This window comes from Anoplolepis gracilipes, chromosome 3, assembly GCF_047496725.1.
Source record: "Anoplolepis gracilipes chromosome 3, ASM4749672v1, whole genome shotgun sequence".
NCBI lineage: Eukaryota > Metazoa > Arthropoda > Insecta > Hymenoptera > Formicidae > Anoplolepis > Anoplolepis gracilipes.
The window spans coordinates 8,965,621-8,986,009 of NC_132972.1; the positions used below are offsets into that span (position 1 = coordinate 8,965,621).

A 20,389-nucleotide genomic window follows, 5' to 3' on the forward strand; every position below is an offset into this window, starting at 1 on the left:
TAAATTTTGGAAAATATTTCAAATATATAAAGCAGAAGAGAGTTTGTTTATTTTCCACGTTTTTTAACAATTTAAAGCGAAAATGTAGGTCTAAACACTTTAAAAGGAAAAACGAATAACACGCGGAATACGTCAAATGCCACGTTGTATTCGATGGACCAATAAGGTTTCTCACGATATCATAGTCCGTAGCGATTACCAATGGTTGTTAAAGCTGATGGCTGATGGGTGCGTGTCGTGATCGCCGGTATAGAGGAAACGTCTCGTTGTAAATTTCGTGACATATTAATCCTCCGTACATGATGAAGTATAAACTTTATATTACATTTCTGGTTCTATTCGTTTTGAGTTTAAGTTATGTCACCTGTCAGTACAGAACGAAAAACGTAAGTTAGTTCCTTGATATCTTTTATTTATTATTATATTTACAGGTCATGCCCCATGTGTTTCTGAAATGTTATCTTTTTCTTTTTTCCTACAGAATCAAGGTTCCTCCTTGACCGAACGTGTGCAACAATTAATGGAAATGGCTATGAAGAGATCAGTATTGAAATTCAATGGACCAAAATTTAAGCAATATATCAAAGCCACTCCGAGAAATTATTCTATCGTAGTCATGTTTACTGCCATGGCACCTCAGAGGCAATGTCAGATTTGCAGGTAAACTGACATATGTCCTTACTTGTGAATACACTACTACAGAAAATATGGATGTATTTGAATAATTATTTTTGTCAACTTTAGACATGCCAATGACGAATTTACAATAGTAGCCAATTCATTTCGGTATTCTCAAGTGTACTCCAACAAGTTATTCTTTGTTTCCATTGACTTTGACGAAGGATCAGATGTGTTTCAATTGGTAAGCAAAAAATATTATTTGCAAAAATATAAGAGAACATAATTAACGCAACATATTGTAGATGAGGCTGAACACTGCGCCAGTATATATGCATTTTCCACCTAAAGGGAAACCAAAAACTGCTGATACTATGGATATCCAGAGAGTAGGATTTGCTGCAGAAGCGATAGCGAAATGGATTGGTGAACGCACAGATATTCAGGTAACACTATTATAATTTTTGTCACATGTCACTTTAATTGGATTGAAGTAGTACTGATATTTGTCATAATTTTATAATAGTAACATTTTATTTTATTGTTAATTACAGATCAGAGTATTTAGACCACCAAATTATTCTGGCACAGTAGCAGTAGTAATGTTGCTAGTTCTTATAGGAGGTTTCTTATATCTCAGACGTAACAACTTGGACTTTATTTATAACAAAACTATTTGGGGACTTGGTGCTTTGGTAGGATATATTTTTTTAAATTATATATATATATATATATAAATTCTTTATAATTACTTCTTGCACAAATAATTTTGATTCATTTACATTTCCAGTTCTTCAGTTTAACTATGACATCTGGACAAATGTGGAATCATATTAGAGGTCCACCTTTTATTCATAAGTCACCAAATGGAAATGTAGCGTATATTCATGGATCTTCTCAAGGACAATTTGTGTTGGAAACCTACATTGTTATGGTTATAAGTATCCTTTTTCTATAAATTTTCCCAAAAATTACTTTATTTAAAAAGAAATCTGTATAAAGATGCAGAGAGGACAAAAATGAGTTTGCAATTTATATAGACCTTAATTATATATAAAAAGATGGAGCAGTAGTGTTAGGAATGATTCTAATGACAGAAGCTGCAGCTCGTAAAGGTGATGTTAAAAAACGTAGGATATTTGCTGTGATAGGTTTGGGATTAGTCGCAATTTTCTTTAGTCTTCTTCTATCAATATTCAGGAACAAAGCACAAGGCTATCCATATAGGTATGTATTTATAAAATATTTTATCTGATCTGTAAATTAATATAAACATTTTATGTTGGAGCATGGTGATATTAGAAATATTGAAAGAAGATTTATCAATATCATCATGTTTCATGTTTGAATTTAATTATAAGAATTATTACATTCGTATCCCAGGGAAGAATAATTTGTCTGTTTCAGCTTATTGTTCAAATAGATAGGTATCGAAAAAACATTTTTCATTATAATACGAAACATTGAGCAATTTGGTATATGGAATAAGAAATTAAGATTTTACACAAATAAAAAGTAAAGAATTATATATTGTTATAAATGTTGTATCAATATCTTGATTATATTGTATGTAATGTAAAAAAATCCATATTTAATACACACTATTGTTCTATAATAAAAGATAAGCGCTATTATATAATTGGAAATATGTATTTAGATTAATACAATGATAAAAACTTATTGAACTTCTTAATTCAGTATTTATGTATATTATTCATTAACATGTAATTACACATTATACATTTATCAGTTATTGACTGATGTAGTCCTCAGAAATGATATATAAATACCTAGTTTCTTCTATGATATTTCTCTCTACCAGATATATGGAATTAAAATCTTTCTTTCTTTTGGATAATTTTTGAAAGTTTCATGATACCACCCATGAGATAAAACTGCACATTCCAACTAAAATGAAATTATTTATATTGTTAGTTTCTATTAAAGGAAGAAAAAATATGTAGAGCTTTCTTTTGTACCTGATTTGTTATAACCCAAACAGTGATATAATGAAATGTAGAAGCTTGCCAAAGAATCACAGATAACATTATGTACATAATTATTTCTGTAAATTGCAATGGATTTGATATATATTTGAATAATCCACCAAATGGTATTTTGTACTCATAAGTCACATCACCATGTTGATTCTTACGTAATTTCGCAAGAATAAAATTACTCTTAAATTGTATGTATAATGAGTATAAACATATAAGCATACAGATTAATGCTATAATTGTTAATTTGTGCAACTGTAAACTTGTATGTGAATCTGCAATTAACAAAATATATATATATATATATATATACATATATATATATATATATATATATATATATATATATATATATATATATATGTATATATAGGGTGACAAAAGACAGTATATTTAAAAATTTTCGAAAATATACCTCTAATAAATCCTTTAGATTCGCCTATAATACATAAAAATATTCCTGCATAATGTATAAAGCCAACGAAATAAACACTTAAATTCATTTTTTGATCACTAAATATATTAACATAACATGTCTCATAAACTCTTTTCCAACATTGTATATTTAATATAACAATGGCTAGGATTACATTTTCTGCTGGTACTAAAAGAAAAATCAACTATAATTATGCACATGAATAAATTTTTAAATGGTTAATAATATGTAATATCTATATGTAAAAAAGACATACTTAATGGTTTTCTTGATGTTCCTAAAAACATATCCAATAATGCGAATACACTTTCAGATATAGTCCCATTAAATAGAAATTTGTAAGAAATTAAGCAAAGTGTAATAGTAGATGCTGGTCCAGAAAAAATATAAAAATGTCTATACCACCTAAAAGAAATTTAAAAATAATTAATGTTTATTATTAAAGCATGCATTATAAATATATAGTAGTTTTTATTTTAACTTATTCTTAATATATTTTCATAAAAAATATTTTTTAACAATTATAATTTTTTATCAATATAATTTATGAAATATTATATAATTATATAATATTAATAAATTATGTAGTAATTATTTAAATTATCTTTGATATTTTAATTTTCAACTTACTTTTTGGGCACATTCAAATTTTCTATTATCGTGTTACGCTTCTTTGCGATAGCATACTTGCTATAATGAACATCTCTTATTACTATAGGTAAATACGAATATATATACTCGGATAGTAATCCACATAATAACATATGCAATGCAAACGCAATGAATAAATAGCGTAAAATGTTTATATCCATTCTTCGTTTATATTTCTTAACGTTTGTTAACAAACTGATCAAAACTCTCAGAAGAAGAGCATTTGTGTGAGTTACTTAAGTTTCTCTTTAGAAAGTCCGCAATAAATTCACTGTTCCACTTTGCGAGCAACACAGATTTACAACTTCGAATCTCGGTTAACGGGGGGGGGATAGACTTCTCACCCGAAGATCAAATAAAAATATAAAACCATTAACTTTATCCAATGTAATCTGAATATACATATTTTATGCACTTCAGTACTGCATTTTCATTTTAAGGGGATACCGATGTACCGACCGAGTTCTAACCTAACAAAACAATATATTTACTTAATATAAAAGTTGCAATTTATATACATAAAATAAAATAGGTTCTCTCCTCTCAGAATTGCATGAAAGAATATTTGGGAACTTTTAGAAATGAGCTTAGAAGCCTAGAAAAAAAGTATTCCTTAAAAAACAATGTGCAGCACAACATTTGTTTTTAAAGGAATACTTTTTTTCTAGGCTTCTAAGCTCATTTCTAAAAGTTCCCAAATATTCTTTCATGCAATTCTGAGAGGAGAGAACCTATTTTATTTTATGTATATAAATTGCAACTTTTATATTAAGTAAATATATTGTTTTGTTAGGTTAGAACTCGGTCGGTACATCGGTATCCCCTTAATATAAAAGTTGCAATTTATATACATAAAATAAAATATGTTCTCTCCTCTCAGAATTGCATGAAAGAATATTTGGGAACTTTTAGAAATGAGCTTAGAAGCCTAGAAAAAAAGTATTCCTTAAAAAACAATGTGCAGCACAACATTTGTTTTTAAAGGAATACTTTTTTTCTAGGCTTCTAAGCTCATTTCTAAAAGTTCCCAAATATTCTTTCATGCAATTCTGAGAGGAGAGAACCTATTTTATTTTATGTATATAAATTGCAACTTTTATATTAAGTAAATATATTGTTTTGTTAGATTAGAACTCGGTCGGTACATCGGTATCCCCTTAATATAAAAGTTGCAATTTATATACATAAAAAAAAAAATAGGTTCTCTCCTCTCAGAATTGCATGAAAGAATATTTGGGAACTTTTAGAAATGAGCTTAGAAGCCTAGAAAAAAAGTATTCCTTAAAAAACAATGTGCAGCACAACATTTGTTTTTAAAGGAATACTTTTTTTCTAGGCTTCTAAGCTCATTTCTAAAAGTTCCCAAATATTCTTTCATGCAATTCTGAAGGAGAGAACCTATTTTATTTTATGTATATAAATTGCAACTTTTATATTAAGTAAATATATTGTTTTGTTAGATTAGAACTCGGTCGGTACATCGGTATCCCCTTAATATAAAATCATTAACTTTATCCAATGTAATCTGAATAAACATATTTATGCACTTTAGTACTGCATTTGCATTTTATATTACAAAAAAAATTCTGTTTACGACAAAAGTTTTAAACAAAACAATATTTCTAGAACTGCGACATACATTTACGATTAATTCTTTACATTAAAGTTTTTTTTATTGTTTAACACACTTTTTAATAATTCTATTTATTCAGGTTTTATTATATATTTGTAAAATTCTTTGCAACTCATTTTATAATTTAATTTAGTAGAAATTTTCACTTTTACGGATTTCACTTTTAACCGGTTATTTCGTTCATCGGAGCGATGAACAAAATAACCGGTCGAGCACATTTATTATTGAAAGGATTCCTCTTACATAACTATAGTTCACTGGAATCACTAAAATATTATTAAATTATTTTCAATAACTCCCTCAAATTATTATTAAAATATTGTAATATACTGTGGATTAATTTTAATAATGTCAATAAGGATAATAAATTATTGTTGTTTTATGTTCGAGTATATCGAACATCTCTAAACTTACGATGAATTATACTCAGTATTTCTTTACTTATAATAGCCTTTATTAAAGCGGTAAAAAACGTGTTACTCTTCTTCTTCTTAACAAAAACGTACCAACAATGCCGCGAGCGAGCTCTCGCGCCACCGATCTAGCTTCTTTCTTTTTTAGTAATAAACGCAGATGTCGCTACTCTAGACTAGTAACCAAAAAAAATAGCGCGACATTTAAACTAAAATTTCGACAGGCTTACATATGAACAATTATCTTGATAGATAATTGATAATATATTGTCAGGATGTTTATATATATTAAATATAATGTTTATAATGTCAATGATTAGTTTATTTAATACCTCGAGCACGATATAAAAGATACAGAAAGAATATAAATTTGAATCCGTTACTATTAAGTTCGATAGGTTGATTCAAATTGATCGATATTGATTCGGAGCCAAGATGATCCTGCCGTTGGCTCCGATTGCGTATCCAGAGATGTTACATAATATCACATCCATGATGTAAAAGTACAACATTTTGAATAATTTGGCAGCAGCATAAGCTGGAAGGAATTAGTCAATCAAAAGTCGGCCCAAAATGCACCCGCGAAATTTTCACGGATTTTTTAATCCATTTATTTCATTTATAGAAAATAATAAATATTTTTACAAAGTGTATTTCATTATATGTTTTATCTTTCTATCAATTCGCACATTTCTATTTTGTATGAATGGCGTAGAAACCCTATCAGCACATACGTTCAAAAAATGTTCATAAGAGATTCACAGGATAATAAAATATATGTTTTAACATTTTATGGATCTCCTATAAACATTTTTTGAACATGTGTGCTGATAGGGAAGCAGTAAATGAGTAAACAAATAAAATGTGCGTGCAATTCCTGATTTTTGTTTACACACGCATGCTATATTATAAACTAAATAAAATTCTTTTACTTTTAAAAGAAACTTACTTTTTCTTTTTTCAGCATTTTTTATTATAAATTATTTTTCTCCATAATGTTATTTGCATTTGTGTGAGTATATGAATAATAGATAAATATGAAAATAAATATATAATCTTTTTGTCCATAAGCATTCATGCTTATAAGCTCAATTTTTGATTGTTTTCTTTGGGTTTTAAGCACTTATTACATAATAATAATAAAATTGTTTAGTGCGACATTATATAAGCAATCATGGACATAAAAAAGAGAAAATAACTTCTGACACTTGCACAAATATTTTTTTAGATTTTTTTCGATAATGATGATTATCACGATTTCTACAATAAACAATTTTGAGAAGTACACGTTAGAAGTATTGTACAAAATAAAATATTCAGTCTTATCAGAATTTCAATATTTTAAAAAAAAGATTACACACTTCTAATATTATATCTCTAGAATAAAAATTTTTTTGATATATATATATATATATATATATACACATGTATTTAACAAGATCATATGTAAAGGTCACATAAATATAACAGGTAATATTGTTAATTTATTTAAAAAAAGAATTTTATTCGTGAATAGATAAAATTCCATTAAGTAATAAAATACAGTGTTTTTAATTCAATATATGGCATATTTAGTAAGATTTGCATGCAATTTGAGAAAATTAAAAAAAAATGAGTTACAATTTAGAAAAAAGTTGATAAAAAACAATAAGTTTCTACAATATATTAAATTATTTATAACGTCTAACATCTTGATAATTATAAATTCTTGAATTTTCCAACTTTGTCGAATTTAACAAACCATATACTTATCAAATATGATGCAAAACATACAAAATATACATGTAAACTCTAGTTATTTATACTTATATAAATTATATATTTATAAATAAAATATGATTATTTTTCATTTCAATTCATAATGACTACTTATTAGCATTAATTTTATATATACTACGATATTAAACTATCAAAATAGCAAAAAAAAAAAATTCTAAATACACGCCCATATTATGAATATCATCAATTGTGCGCGTGAACTTCTATTCTAAAAATTAGACTATCATTTTGCAGAAAATTGGATATGTCGCATACACGAACAAATTCGGTATAACCGAAGCTACGTTTATTCAATTCGCATATGGGTTTTCGAAACGCTTCGAGATCTGGTCTTGACGACGTTATTTCGCGTATATTTTTCTCCGAATTTTGCGGATGTACTAATACAAAGTGCATTGTGCCATTAAACGGCCAGTCCAAAAAGTCATCATTTTCTGATTTCATAATGTGTAAAAGTAAAGATAGATAATCCGAATCCTTAGAGGATATATTAATCCTGGCGCAGATCTTATACCCATTCGAACTCGTATAAAAACCTGGACTGTAGAACATTTTCAGTGGATCGTTGATCATAGCCGTCAGTTTTTCTTGAAAGGATTTCAAACTCCACATGTAAATTCCATTACAATTTCGTAAACACATAGATGCAAGCTGATTTTTCTGATTAGACACAGTTATAGAGAGCTCTCGATTTTCCTGTTCCAAAATTACTATCCTTTCATATAGGTTTCTAAAAATAAAGTTTATAATTTTTACATATATTTTAATTTAATATAAAACACAGTATCTATATATTTGAATACTTGAGCAACTGTTGCCAATCGGAAGAAGGTTCTTGCTTATCTGTAATCTGTGTCCCATTCTTTGGAGGTGGATCCCATAATTTGGATTCCGCAGACATCGCGTTATTGGTATTTTGTACTGTCAAACAATTGTAACATACATAAAAAGAAAATAAGAGCAATTTATATCTTTAATTTTATATAAAGTGTACCTTGAGATTCTGGTAGATTTCTTCTATAAGTGCATTGACCGATGTGCGTTTCCATATCCACAGGAGATAATTCTACTTGGCAACCAAATTGCTGATAAAGACAAGTTGTACTTTTCTGAGATATCTCTCTGCTAGTATAAAGATCTCTAAAGAGATCATTTCCAGATTTCAAAGGTCGACTATCGACTGGACAACAAGCACCTTCTTTCCTAATAATTTATGATCAATAATCAACTTGTATGCAATGATGAAATGATTTTGACATATAAATGATCTTGAAATAAAATACAACTTACTCAAGCCAAGTATAAATGCATTGTGAACAAAATTTATGTCCACAGGATGTTAAAACTGGGTCACGTAGCCATGTTAGACAAATGGGACACTCGAATCGAGGATCTACATAGCCTTTGATGTTCTCATGACACTGTATATAACGAAATTGCAAATGGATTTACAAATGAATGACCATATTAGTATAAAACATGAAGCAGGTGCATGCATGATACAGTGAAAGTTAGTGATGGAAGTGTTTTGTCTGATAACCAAAAATTAATTTTTTATTCGACAAACAATCATAAAAAAGAATATCTTAGTTTTTATAAATAACAACTAAAAAATACGTACGGTTATACTTTCCTCAGTAATTTTAGCAGATGTAGTCGCACTTGGTGTTTCCATCATCTGCAACAAAAGATTGTCAAATTTTGTACACATCATAACTGAATCACGATTACATTACAGTAAACACTATTTTTCATTCTATCACATAAGCAGTATTTTATCATAGAATAAAACTTACTATAAATAATTTGATATAAATATCACAGAATTATGAAAGCACATTCTCTCTTGATATTAAACTTTTTTATTCGATGTATTTTAACAAATTAGAAATTATTATATTAGAGTTTTTGAGGGTCTGTGCCACCTATACTGTGAATTAGTCACAGAGCATGCAAAAATTCTGCAATCATATGGTAAATTTCTGTTTTACCAGAAGAGTCCTACTCTTATGATAACAAAATAATATTATATCAATATAATTTATATATTAAGTCAACTATATATTCTTCATTTATTTTATCCTAATGATGATATATTATAATTACAAAAAATATGTGTATCACACGAATATTTATTTATTTTTAACATAACAATAATGAACAAGAAATATTTTGTATATTTATGCGGAAAACCATTTTAAAAATAAATCTGCGTTGTACGCATATACATAATATATATTTTAATAATGCAATATAAATATTATTATTTTATATGTGCTGAGAAACATTAAATTGAAGATACATATATTTAAAACTACCAGATATAAGGAATTAAAATTTTTCTCTCTTTTGGATAATTCTTAAAAGTGTTTCGATACCATTGTTCACCCAAAATTGCAGCTTCGATCTGCAAAAATATAGAAATTTATATCTTTAACTTTATTATTAAAAAAAAGAGATATATGATATAGAACTGCATTTCATACCTGATTTATTACAACAAAGAGAGTAACATAATGGAATGTAGAAGCTTGCCAAAGAATCATAGATAACATTATATATATAATTATTTCTGTAAATTGCAATGGATTTGATATATATTGGAATAATCCACCAAATGGTATTTTGTGCTCATAAGTCACGACATCACCATATTTATTCTTGCGCAATCTTGCAAGAATAAAATTACTTTCAAGTTGCATATATGTCGACCATAAAAATATAAATGCACATGTCAGATGTGTAGTTGTCAATTTACAGGACAAATCCGTTTGTGAGCCTAGCAAAAAAAGATTAGATTATTAAATTGCACAAAAAAAGAAATCTAATATATTTGTAAATTTTCATACAAAAGGATATAATGTACCTCTAACAAATCCATCAGATTCTCCAATTAGAGATGATAACGTTGTCGTATAATGCAAGAATGTAAATATATAATGAATTATATTTATTTTTTGATCACTAAATACACAGATACAATACATCTCATATGCTCTTTTCCAGACATGTATAAAAAATAAGGAAATAGCTAGAATTGTACTTTCCATTGACACTAAAATTATAATCATAATTATTGTAAATTCATTATTAATAATTTCAAATAATAATTCAAATACATACCTAAAGCCTTTCTTGATGTTCCTAATAAAATATCCAATGATGAAAGCACAATTTCGGGAACATTCTCATTATAGAAATATTTGTTTAACACAAAGTACAATAAAAATATCATTATTGATCCAGTAATAATATAATAGTGTCTAAATGATCTAGAAATGTAAAATAATTGACGTGTAGATATTATCATAATATAAAGTACAGAAACCGCTTTTAATATTTACATGATAAATTACATACCTAATACTTTTGAAAGGTAAAATATATATTTTAATTGTTTACTTATCATATTTATAATAATTAATAACGGCCAAGAGAATTAAAGTGTAGATTTTCGATACATAATTCATCAAATGTTTTCAAAAATTTAATTGTTCAAAACTTATTGTATGCGTAGTACACTGTCTTCAATTAAGAAGGCTATGATATAAAAAATAATTTCGGATTAAGACAAAGAAAAATAAAGAAGGAGGAAGAAAACAAGTAAAAAAACGAGAAATTTCAGAAGTGAAAAAATTTGTTACACACAACTAAATTTTAAGAATTTTTCTGAATGTATAATATTGAAAGAATATACATCGTTAATTTACACTTTGATTCTTATTAGTTCATAATTATTATTTAATTATTAAAGAAATATATTATTAATTAATTTTTAACTTACTTTTTGGGCATTTCTAATTTTGTTACTATAGGGTGATAAGTCTTGGAGCTTGTTTTCCCATAGCGAAAAAAGCGAGATATAAAAATAGGTAAATAGGATTCTATATAATTAATTAATAAACTTGTGAAGCCGATAGAAACTGATTCAAAAATTAGAATATAGTATACTACGTTTATGTCCATCATTCGATTTATTATGTCGAATATATTAATATGCAAATGTGTATGATGATCCTGTAAAAAGATAAGCTTTAATATAAAAAATTGTCGATTATATGTAGATCGGTATATGTGTATTTATTGGCACAAGTTTTAATATCTCGCTTTTAAAAAGTTTTTAAATTATTGTGTTATTTTTTTTGACATTTGTTTAATATATATAGATATGTAAAGATTATTTTTAACAATTTAATGTTTAATTTTAATATTTAAATTTAAGCGTAAATTTTTTTTATATTTTTAATTTATTTAATGTATGTAATTTAAGAAAAACACGCTTACATATGTTATAAAAACAAATACATAAAATTCAAGTACCATTGCTTTCTAAATGTTGAAACATATATGTACAATACAAATGATTGATAAAGAACATGTTTCTGTTTTGTTTATCGCAATTGTTTAGTTTTGTCTTTAAATGTAAGCAAATGGAAATCGCGAAGTAACGATATAATAACAGTATTATGTCAGCCTAATAAGCATATCATGATCATAACAAGCATTTCCTCGATTTTATTACAAAACAATATTATAATCAACTTTTTAGTAGCCTTGTTATAAGAACGTGGATTACATATCATTATTTCACCCAATATTATGAACCAATATCCAAATTAAACCAAATTACTCACACAACGAGTCAACTATTAATATCCTCAAATAATATTAATTTACATCATTTAGAAAAGAAATAATCGATTAACAACAACATTCTAAAAAATTATTATAAATGTGTTCTTTTTTTCGTTTTCTTGTGCGTGTTTGGTTTATGATTAAAGTCTTATCACATAAAAGAAAAAAAAGAGAGTCCCTAATTATAAGTTATTTTTCTGATCAGTATATTTCGAAAAAGTACACAAAATATTCTTTATATTCCATATCTTACAATATCCTTAAATGTTCTTTTAGAGATATTGTCTTTGGCACACATAAAGTCTTTTACAACAAATAATAATTTTTTATATGGCATTTATAAAATTTTATTTATAGTTTTTAAATTATAAGTCTTAATTTTAATAAAATTGGGTAGAAATCAAAGTTTAATTCTACACAGAAGCGGAAGCAATCATGGTTACTTTCGCTGCTTAATCGTGAATTTATTGGAAAAATGGAACTGTCAAAGTAGGTAAAATCGAGCGTCTTGTTGCTACGAACTTGAGGCATTTAATCACGTATGTAGTTCAACATCTTCTCGTTTCTCCTCGATTCTAATGATGGGGATCGTCGTGGAAAGGAGGATAGCGTGCATATATAATATCGTGTAACATCTTCGCCATTTCGTGTGCATGACATCGTCGAAGCGGACATCGTCAGTGGAAACACGCGAAGATGCAAGGAGACATAAGGATTTCGTCGCTAAATGAGGCGCGCGTTTGGATGAGCGTCATTTTGTCTCTTTCTCGTTTGAACGAGAAATATTTCGTTAGGTAAGCTCTCGTGTTTTTTACGATCAAATATCTTAGAATCAAATATCTTAGAATCGCTTTCCGCGGCACTTACTGGATGTGATGTGGATTTTACGGGGAAACGATCGTAATTGAACAAGCGTAACACGTATGAAAACTACCAGTTAAACGGATGTGGTCGAGTGATCAAGTTCGAATGGATTTGAGTCAGTAAGTTCCTCAATTATATGCATAGAGATGTATGTACTATTTAATCGCCACGAACGAATACACTGAAAGGTAATAGCGACTGATTAGCGGACTTTCATTTTTATTGTGCTAGAACAGGAATCGGGAATCTTTTAATACCGATATGATCTCGAAATTGCAGACGTACTAAATGATTTCTATTGATATTATTCGTTTGATAATGTAAGTGCAATGATATTTCCATGTAAAATATATAATATTTTGCAGAAAAATTTTTGCCAAAATTATACTGATTTTGCCGAAATTATACGATTTACTATATCAATTTTTATAATAAAAATTATTAGGATAGTCTAAAATGTAATACTTAACAAAAATGTGACTAACACAGATTTTAAATAAATCAGAAATCTTCTATTTCCGATTAATTTTAAATAAATTGTATATATAGAGATTTAAAAAGAGATTTATATTGAGATTTATAAAAAGTTTCTGAAGAATTTCTGTAAAAGAAAGGACAATTCGTTTGATGCTGCATATAATTTTTATAGTCAAAGATGCAATGATTTCATGTATATTAATATATTATATATTAATATATTAATTCTTAATAAAAAAATATAATAATTAATAAATAATTAATAGATGCAATGATTTCATGTATTAATATATTAATATACTATATATTAATATATTAATTATTAATTAAAAAAATATAATAATTAATAAATAATTAATAGATGCAATGACTTCATGTATTAATATATTAATATATAATATATTAATATACATGAAATCATTGCATCTTTGACTAAAAATTATATTCCAACGATAAGTAAATATTTATCGTAAATTGTAAAAAATTATTAATTATATAATTATTAAAGGCAAGTCTAGAACTCTCACATTATTTTCACATAAAATTATATTGTAGCTTTGCACCTGCATATCACTTTTCAATTGATTGTTAATCTTTAAATAGTATCACATCGCATTTATCAAATTTGTTTTTTAAAGATTAATTGATAAAAATACTGAGCTCACACGTAACGTTTAAGTTATTTAATTTTTTACAAAACATCCATTTTAGCTTCTTTTAAAATGTTTTTAAAAATATTTTTGCTGATTCGGTAGGCATATATAGTTGACAACGCAATTTCTAAATTGTAACGTTTCTCTTTATTATCACATTGCGCATTTACTTTCAATATTCATTAATCATAATGTATACAGTATAATATTTAAGTAGAAAATCTTACTTAATGAGTTACTATTAGCAGACAATATTTTTTAAATGTATTTTTATATTTATTATTCATTAATTATGTATTGTTCAATTTGATTGTAAAAATAATATTTATTTAATTTATTAATTATTTATTTTATATAAAATATTCGTTTAAAATAGCAATTTAGAATAGATATTTATGTAATCCTTATAGCGAATTCGACGTACACGCACTGACTCTGCTCTAGTGCTGTCCCGACACGATGTGAGATGTAGAACTGTCTTCGTGTAGTCTCAAATTGCACTGTCGGCAAAGTCAGTGCAACATTTCTTGTTCTTATTCAGTTTTTTTAGATTGTCTGAATATAAATTTATCACTGAGACAATTTTTATTTGTCGAATACAACAATCTGAATGCACTGGGATAGTGCAAACTCAATCTGAATGTGTAACACCATAAAAGTTCACATTGCAAGTGCGCATTAGTGCAAGCGGTCGACCTCGCTATTAGTTAACATTTATTTAATATTTATATATTCACTTATTTAATATTTATACATTCACATTTACATTAATTAGCTATTTAAATGACTTAAAAAAACATTTACGTTATTTAATGTTTATTTAATTTCTATTTTACATTTTATAAAATATCTTGTTAATATGACGTATACCATATTTTGTCAGTTTAGTTACAATTATTATTGAAAATTGTGAACGCAAAGTCCTGTTTAGTTACTTCTGCTTAATTACCTCTGGTTTTATCTATGTCGATATATAATTGGAAGTCGTTATAACATTATTTTTCCTATTATCCTTGAATAAATATTTGCGCAATATGCTCCGCTGGCAGTGATCTTATCAATTATGTTTCTAAACGTTTTCACAAACGCGTATCCACAAATTAATGTTTACAACATACACAATTAACGCCTAACCCATTACAATTAAATGATCATTACAGGAACGTCATCACTTTACGCGATCAATTTTTATTTTTTTATTACGTCCCGAACAATACTGATTGATTTTAAAACAAATGTTTATCAAATATTAAAAACCTATTTTTCCAAATGTTAAATTAAATAATTTTTTAATGTAGAGAGGGATTTACTCATGATTTTAAACTTTTTAAAAATATTGTTTGCTGATTCGGTAGGCATATATAATTGACAATGCAATCTTTAAATTGCAACATTTCATTTTACTTTATTATTTACTAGAAAGTAACTGATTGCTGACAACATTACGTAGACAAAATATCAGTTTATTAGTAAACTGCTCAGATAACTATGATAAACATGTGAGTTGTAAAAAAAGTTTCTCCTTAGAAAATATTTGTAATAGTTAATCCAATGTTCCACTTTTCGCACAATACAGATTACTACAACAATGGCATGTAACATGCTTTAACAAAATTTATAGACTATTTATGCAAATATGAAATTAAGTAGTGATATTGCTACTTATAAATAATTCATCAACTGTTTATTTACATATATTCTGTATCATATGATTTGATGTCCGTACTGAAACAGTTCATCAATTTCCACATTTCTTTTTCATTCCATTTGCAACATAAAAAACAAAAATAAAGAAATAAAAATGTACATTCCTAATCTCTTTTATTATATTATATAAAAATAGTTTGAATTCTCTTTTCCCAATATTTTTTATTATAAATTATTCTTCGCTTTAATATAAATTGACTTTTGTTTGATAGATAAATATAAAAATAAAATATAAATAAATACATAAATATATACATTTATATATATATATATATATATATATATATATATATATATATATATATAAATATATACAAATTTTATGAATAAATAAATTTGAAAGATAAACTGTATAAAGTAATAACATATACAGATAACAATTTTTTCAGATTAGTGGATCAATAATTGATTGCAAATCTTGATAAATTAATTGCTAAGGTCTATGAAAATAACAAGTCTGAAATATCGTAGAAAAAAGTTGTAAGCTATCGGAACTGTTTCAAAAATTATTATTGCGATAGCAAGATAAACTTCTCTATAGTTCGATTCAAAATACAAAGTAATTTTAGAAAATTTAATATTCTCCAATTTATATTAATTATGTCATTAAGGCATTTTCTGACAAAAATGATCTGAATTTTACAGAAACATACTAATTTTTTATCTACATAAGCAAATTGCGAATATAATTCATGACTGGACTTGCTTTATGATAACTACTTAAAAATTTAAAGTTAGAACATTTCAAGAGAATTATTACCTTTTTAAAAGTTAATTTAAATTTATATAATAAAATTATCTATATATATATATATATATATATATATATATATAGATAATTTTATTATATAAATGTAAATTAACTTTTAAATATATATATATATATATTTAAAAAAAAATATATATATATATATTCATACAAATACGACATATTATTGAAGACAAAGATATCCAATGTGTGTTCGAGATGCGTTAATAATAAAACAAAATTAATTGTAACATCACATGCTTGTGATAAATCTTATCACTTATACCGAGCAATGATGACCGAGTATGAATGGCGAAAGCTTACAATAATTAAAAATTATAAATGTATCCGTCCGTGAGATCCTTAATATTCATTTTTTTCGCTTTAGCAAATCGGTTATATCACAGTACTCTGTGATAACAATGTTCCAGGAAGGCATGGTCGTGTACATGCAGCAGAAAAAGGAAGCTAATCGTGCGCAGACGATGTCGACAAGGCTAACTCATTGTACTCCACGCGATAAAAAGAATTTTTTCAAATCATTTAATCATTTTGTAATATGCGTATATTCGCAATTTATGATTTTTATGTGACGAACGGGATTTGAGATAGATTTGATATATTTTAAAGCAGACTATATACATAAGAGAGGACTTATTTTCAGTGTTAAAATTTAGATTTTTAGTCATTTCTTTTATACATACACAATTGAACTTTTAGTTCGCATAAAACATAATATGTCCAATTATTGAAACGTTCTATATAAAATAAGATGCTTGATTGATAACATAAGAATTATATGATGTATAAATGTACATACATGGGTACAATCCTGCGATCAAAATTTATATTATAGAAAAGTTCTAGCTTCGATTGTACAAAAGAAATCACTCATCATAAGTTTCACGATTATCTGGCAGTCGATATATTCAATTCGAGTCTTTTATTTGATTATTTGATACGAGAACAGATAAGAACAGGTTATCGACTACTATTCACTGGTACGGCGATCACAATGGTCAGCTGATATAATGCACGCGTGCTCCGAGCCAAACGTTAGTTCGCCTGTGATATGTGTGCATCTCACGACCTGACTGGCTCTCTCTAGAAAACCTGTGGTTCGAATTTCGAATTCGCAGCTCGATCGTTGGTAAAAAAAGTGACACGGAATATTAAATATAGCGTAAAAATTACATTTTTGTTGGCGAGAGAGTGATAATGTATTTATATATAGATGTCTTTAACAACTTACCAGAGTTCAGAGTTTAGAAGTCAGTATAATTTTCTTATCACTTTCATGATAAGATGTCCCTTTAAAAGAGAATTGAAAATCCATATACCTAAAAAAAAACACGTTATTTATAATCTTTCTTCGTGTGAATAGCAAATTATATTCGTAAAAAAATTACGTACAATAATTTAATTTTTATTTTTTTAGTGAAACGTGGTTCACAGTACAAAATTTGAAATGATAAACTTTCGACTCCGATGGCAGTACATTAAGTGGAATTACTCTTTCTACATTATTATTATCATTACTATACAGATTATACGCGATGAGTCTGTTGATAAGATAACAATGGCGCAATGTTATTCAGAAGCTCTCAGTTTGTTTGAGAAGGAAAAATCGAAGATTGCGCTCGAAATCGATAGATCGTTCTACCAGTGGTTCAGTTGTATTTTTACATTCCAGTGTAAATCATCTCGCGTTGACGATTCGAGATGAAGCCGCCGCTAATAATTGGAGAAGCCGGCATTTCGTTGTTCAAAGCCTATTACCGCGCCCGGATGTTCGCAACTAACGCTTTGATAGCCCCCTCCCAGAATTAACACAGAGATGTCTGTGCGTGTGATACGCTGTATGAATTGTGCTGCTTATGTCGATGTGTGTCATCGTGATGTGTGTACCTATGTTGCAAAGCTTGCACGCTCAATTTAGATTGACAGTGAACGAGCTATCGGTGAAAAGTACGTTCTTTATCGCGAATTTTTGCAATCAAATTCGAATTTTTTTACTAGATGCTGTAAATCAGAAACGATTCACAAATTTGAAAACTGCAGACTAAAATAATATCATATCATTATCATAACCGAGAGTAAAATATTCTATTCAAAAAGAATGTAATTCATTTAAAGTGCACAAGCGCACTGAAATTAGAACGTAATTTAAATTATATTTCTTTCATTTCTAGTATTATTTTAATTTATGGCAATCAACCTGCAGTTGCATTAAAATGAAATAATGATGGAATAAAATCGAATTCTTGATTGTGTATACGTACGCGACACGTAATTTAATGCTTGTGTTTTTTTCCACAAATTTTTCGATCAAAATTATTGCACACATATCATGGTGTAACTGTAAATACAATAGATCCACGGTTAGCTAAATTGTTCTGTCGAAGGTTAGCATCGTGTGGAAAGACAAGCTTGCGTCCGTCTATCACATTAACGCGTAGCAAGAATTCTGCTCTTGGACGAAATAGAAACTCGCGCCACGAACTTGTAGACTAAACTTTTTACAGGTGACCACAAAATAATAATCTGTCAATTTAACAGCGATAAATTCCGTCCGTGCGATCAGGCAACAATTGTGTTCTTCAACATCAGGTATACGAATTTAGAAACTTAGGGATGCTGAGATGACAAACGTGATCACGAAATGCAGATTATCTGGCAAATTGATAGCGAGCAATAGCTGTTGCTCCATGCTATGGAGATTAATTTTGTGGAAGTTTTATATCGATGCGGACACAAACATCGCGTTCTTGTGTGAGACGATCTAACAACTAATGAAAAACTTGTAACGGTCGGATGCATTCTGAGCATGAGAGTCATCGAGTTCAACGGTTAAGCAAGCACGGAGACACCTAAACATTTCATGTTCCGATATCGTTTTGTCCGTTCGTCTGACCACCGTTCAGTCGGGTATCTGCTGCTTTGACGATCTATCCATGGCGAGCCATATCGTCGCGAATCTTGTCCAGTTTAAACGATTTTGAGATACTTTACTGTATATTTATTTATGATGATTAATTAATCTTTCACATATATGTGATACTTGCTTTAAAATATCGTGTTAATATTATTCAATTTACAAAGCTGTCAAATGCAATAACACGTGCATTGAGTGATAGCATTTATTTATGTGAGTGCATATACTGGGTGTTAAAAAATTAGACCGACTTTGAAGGGAAATAGATGACGTTAAAATCAACACTTTTTATTAATATTATTTTGCTCTACGAGACGATTTGTTTTAATACTACATAATTAAATAGAAGATTTGTGACTTTAACAAATTAACAAAAAACAAACAATGTAAAGTGGAAAAATTAAATTATTATTTTAACCTTGATTTGAATTTTTTCACTTACATTGTTTGTTTTTTTGTTAATTTGTTAAAGTCATGACTCTCCTATTTTATTGTGTAGTATTAAAACAAAACATCGTAGAGCAAAATAATATTAATAAAAAGTACTTGTTTTAACGTTATCTATTTCCCTTCAAAGTTTGTCGGTCTAATTTTTTAACATTCTGTATAGGTGACAATAATAAATTATAAATTATTTTACAACTCTATATATCTAATTCTCTTTTACTAAATATACAGCCGGAATATTTTTTTTTTAATCTTGATATTAAAAAAATCAAGATTTTCATAACAGGGAAGTAAATTTGAAATCGCAATTACAGGAATGAAAAAAATCGATTAAAATCCGCATTTGATACATAGGAATACATCTAAATATTTCTGTAGTTATTTCCATAATTACAC

The 20,389-nt window shown here is 27.4% G+C and overlaps 3 protein-coding genes across 5 annotated transcripts in view; 1 reads left to right on the forward strand and 2 right to left on the reverse strand.

Moving 5' to 3' along the window:
• Nucleotides 1-190: 190 nt before the first annotated feature.
• On the forward strand, nucleotides 191-2,257 carry Ostgamma (oligosaccharide transferase gamma subunit). Of its 2 annotated transcripts, none has more exons than XM_072888054.1 (8): nucleotides 191-386; nucleotides 482-660; nucleotides 745-862; nucleotides 924-1,064; nucleotides 1,173-1,313; nucleotides 1,409-1,559; nucleotides 1,680-1,845; nucleotides 2,002-2,257. In XM_072888054.1, the coding sequence occupies exons 1-8, from the start codon at nucleotides 300-302 to the stop codon at nucleotides 2,009-2,011; spliced, it is 993 nt and encodes a 330-aa protein (XP_072744155.1). In that variant the 5' UTR covers nucleotides 191-299; the 3' UTR covers nucleotides 2,012-2,257. The 2 variants fall into 2 exon arrangements, with proteins under 2 accessions (XP_072744155.1, XP_072744154.1); XM_072888053.1 differs by having other exon boundaries at nucleotides 2,026-2,257.
• LOC140663690 (polyprenal reductase) lies at nucleotides 1,786-4,365 on the reverse strand. Of its 2 annotated transcripts, XM_072888056.1 has the most exons (6): nucleotides 3,682-4,365; nucleotides 3,308-3,456; nucleotides 3,031-3,219; nucleotides 2,598-2,890; nucleotides 2,409-2,526; nucleotides 1,786-1,874 (listed from the first exon to the last, which is right to left on the reverse strand). In XM_072888056.1, exons 1-5 carry the CDS (start codon nucleotides 3,861-3,863, stop codon nucleotides 2,434-2,436), a joined length of 906 nt encoding a protein of 301 aa, XP_072744157.1. In that variant the 5' UTR covers nucleotides 3,864-4,365; the 3' UTR covers nucleotides 1,786-1,874; nucleotides 2,409-2,433. The 2 variants fall into 2 exon arrangements, with proteins under 2 accessions (XP_072744157.1, XP_072744156.1); XM_072888055.1 differs by lacking the exon at nucleotides 1,786-1,874 and having other exon boundaries at nucleotides 2,130-2,526; nucleotides 3,682-4,364.
• A 2,946-nt stretch (nucleotides 4,366-7,311) lies between these two features.
• Nucleotides 7,312-20,389, reverse strand: part of LOC140664121 (TNF receptor-associated factor 6-like) — a 41,080-nt gene continuing 28,002 nt past the window's right edge. Inside the window, exons 8-12 of the mRNA XM_072888898.1 lie at nucleotides 9,149-9,205; nucleotides 8,818-8,948; nucleotides 8,522-8,730; nucleotides 8,331-8,448; nucleotides 7,312-8,257 (exon numbers count right to left, since the gene is read on the reverse strand). Of these exons, the coding sequence (XP_072744999.1) occupies nucleotides 7,711-8,257; nucleotides 8,331-8,448; nucleotides 8,522-8,730; nucleotides 8,818-8,948; nucleotides 9,149-9,205 (1,062 nt within the window). The 3' untranslated portion in view covers nucleotides 7,312-7,710. The remainder of the gene's footprint in view (nucleotides 8,258-8,330; nucleotides 8,449-8,521; nucleotides 8,731-8,817; nucleotides 8,949-9,148; nucleotides 9,206-20,389) is intronic.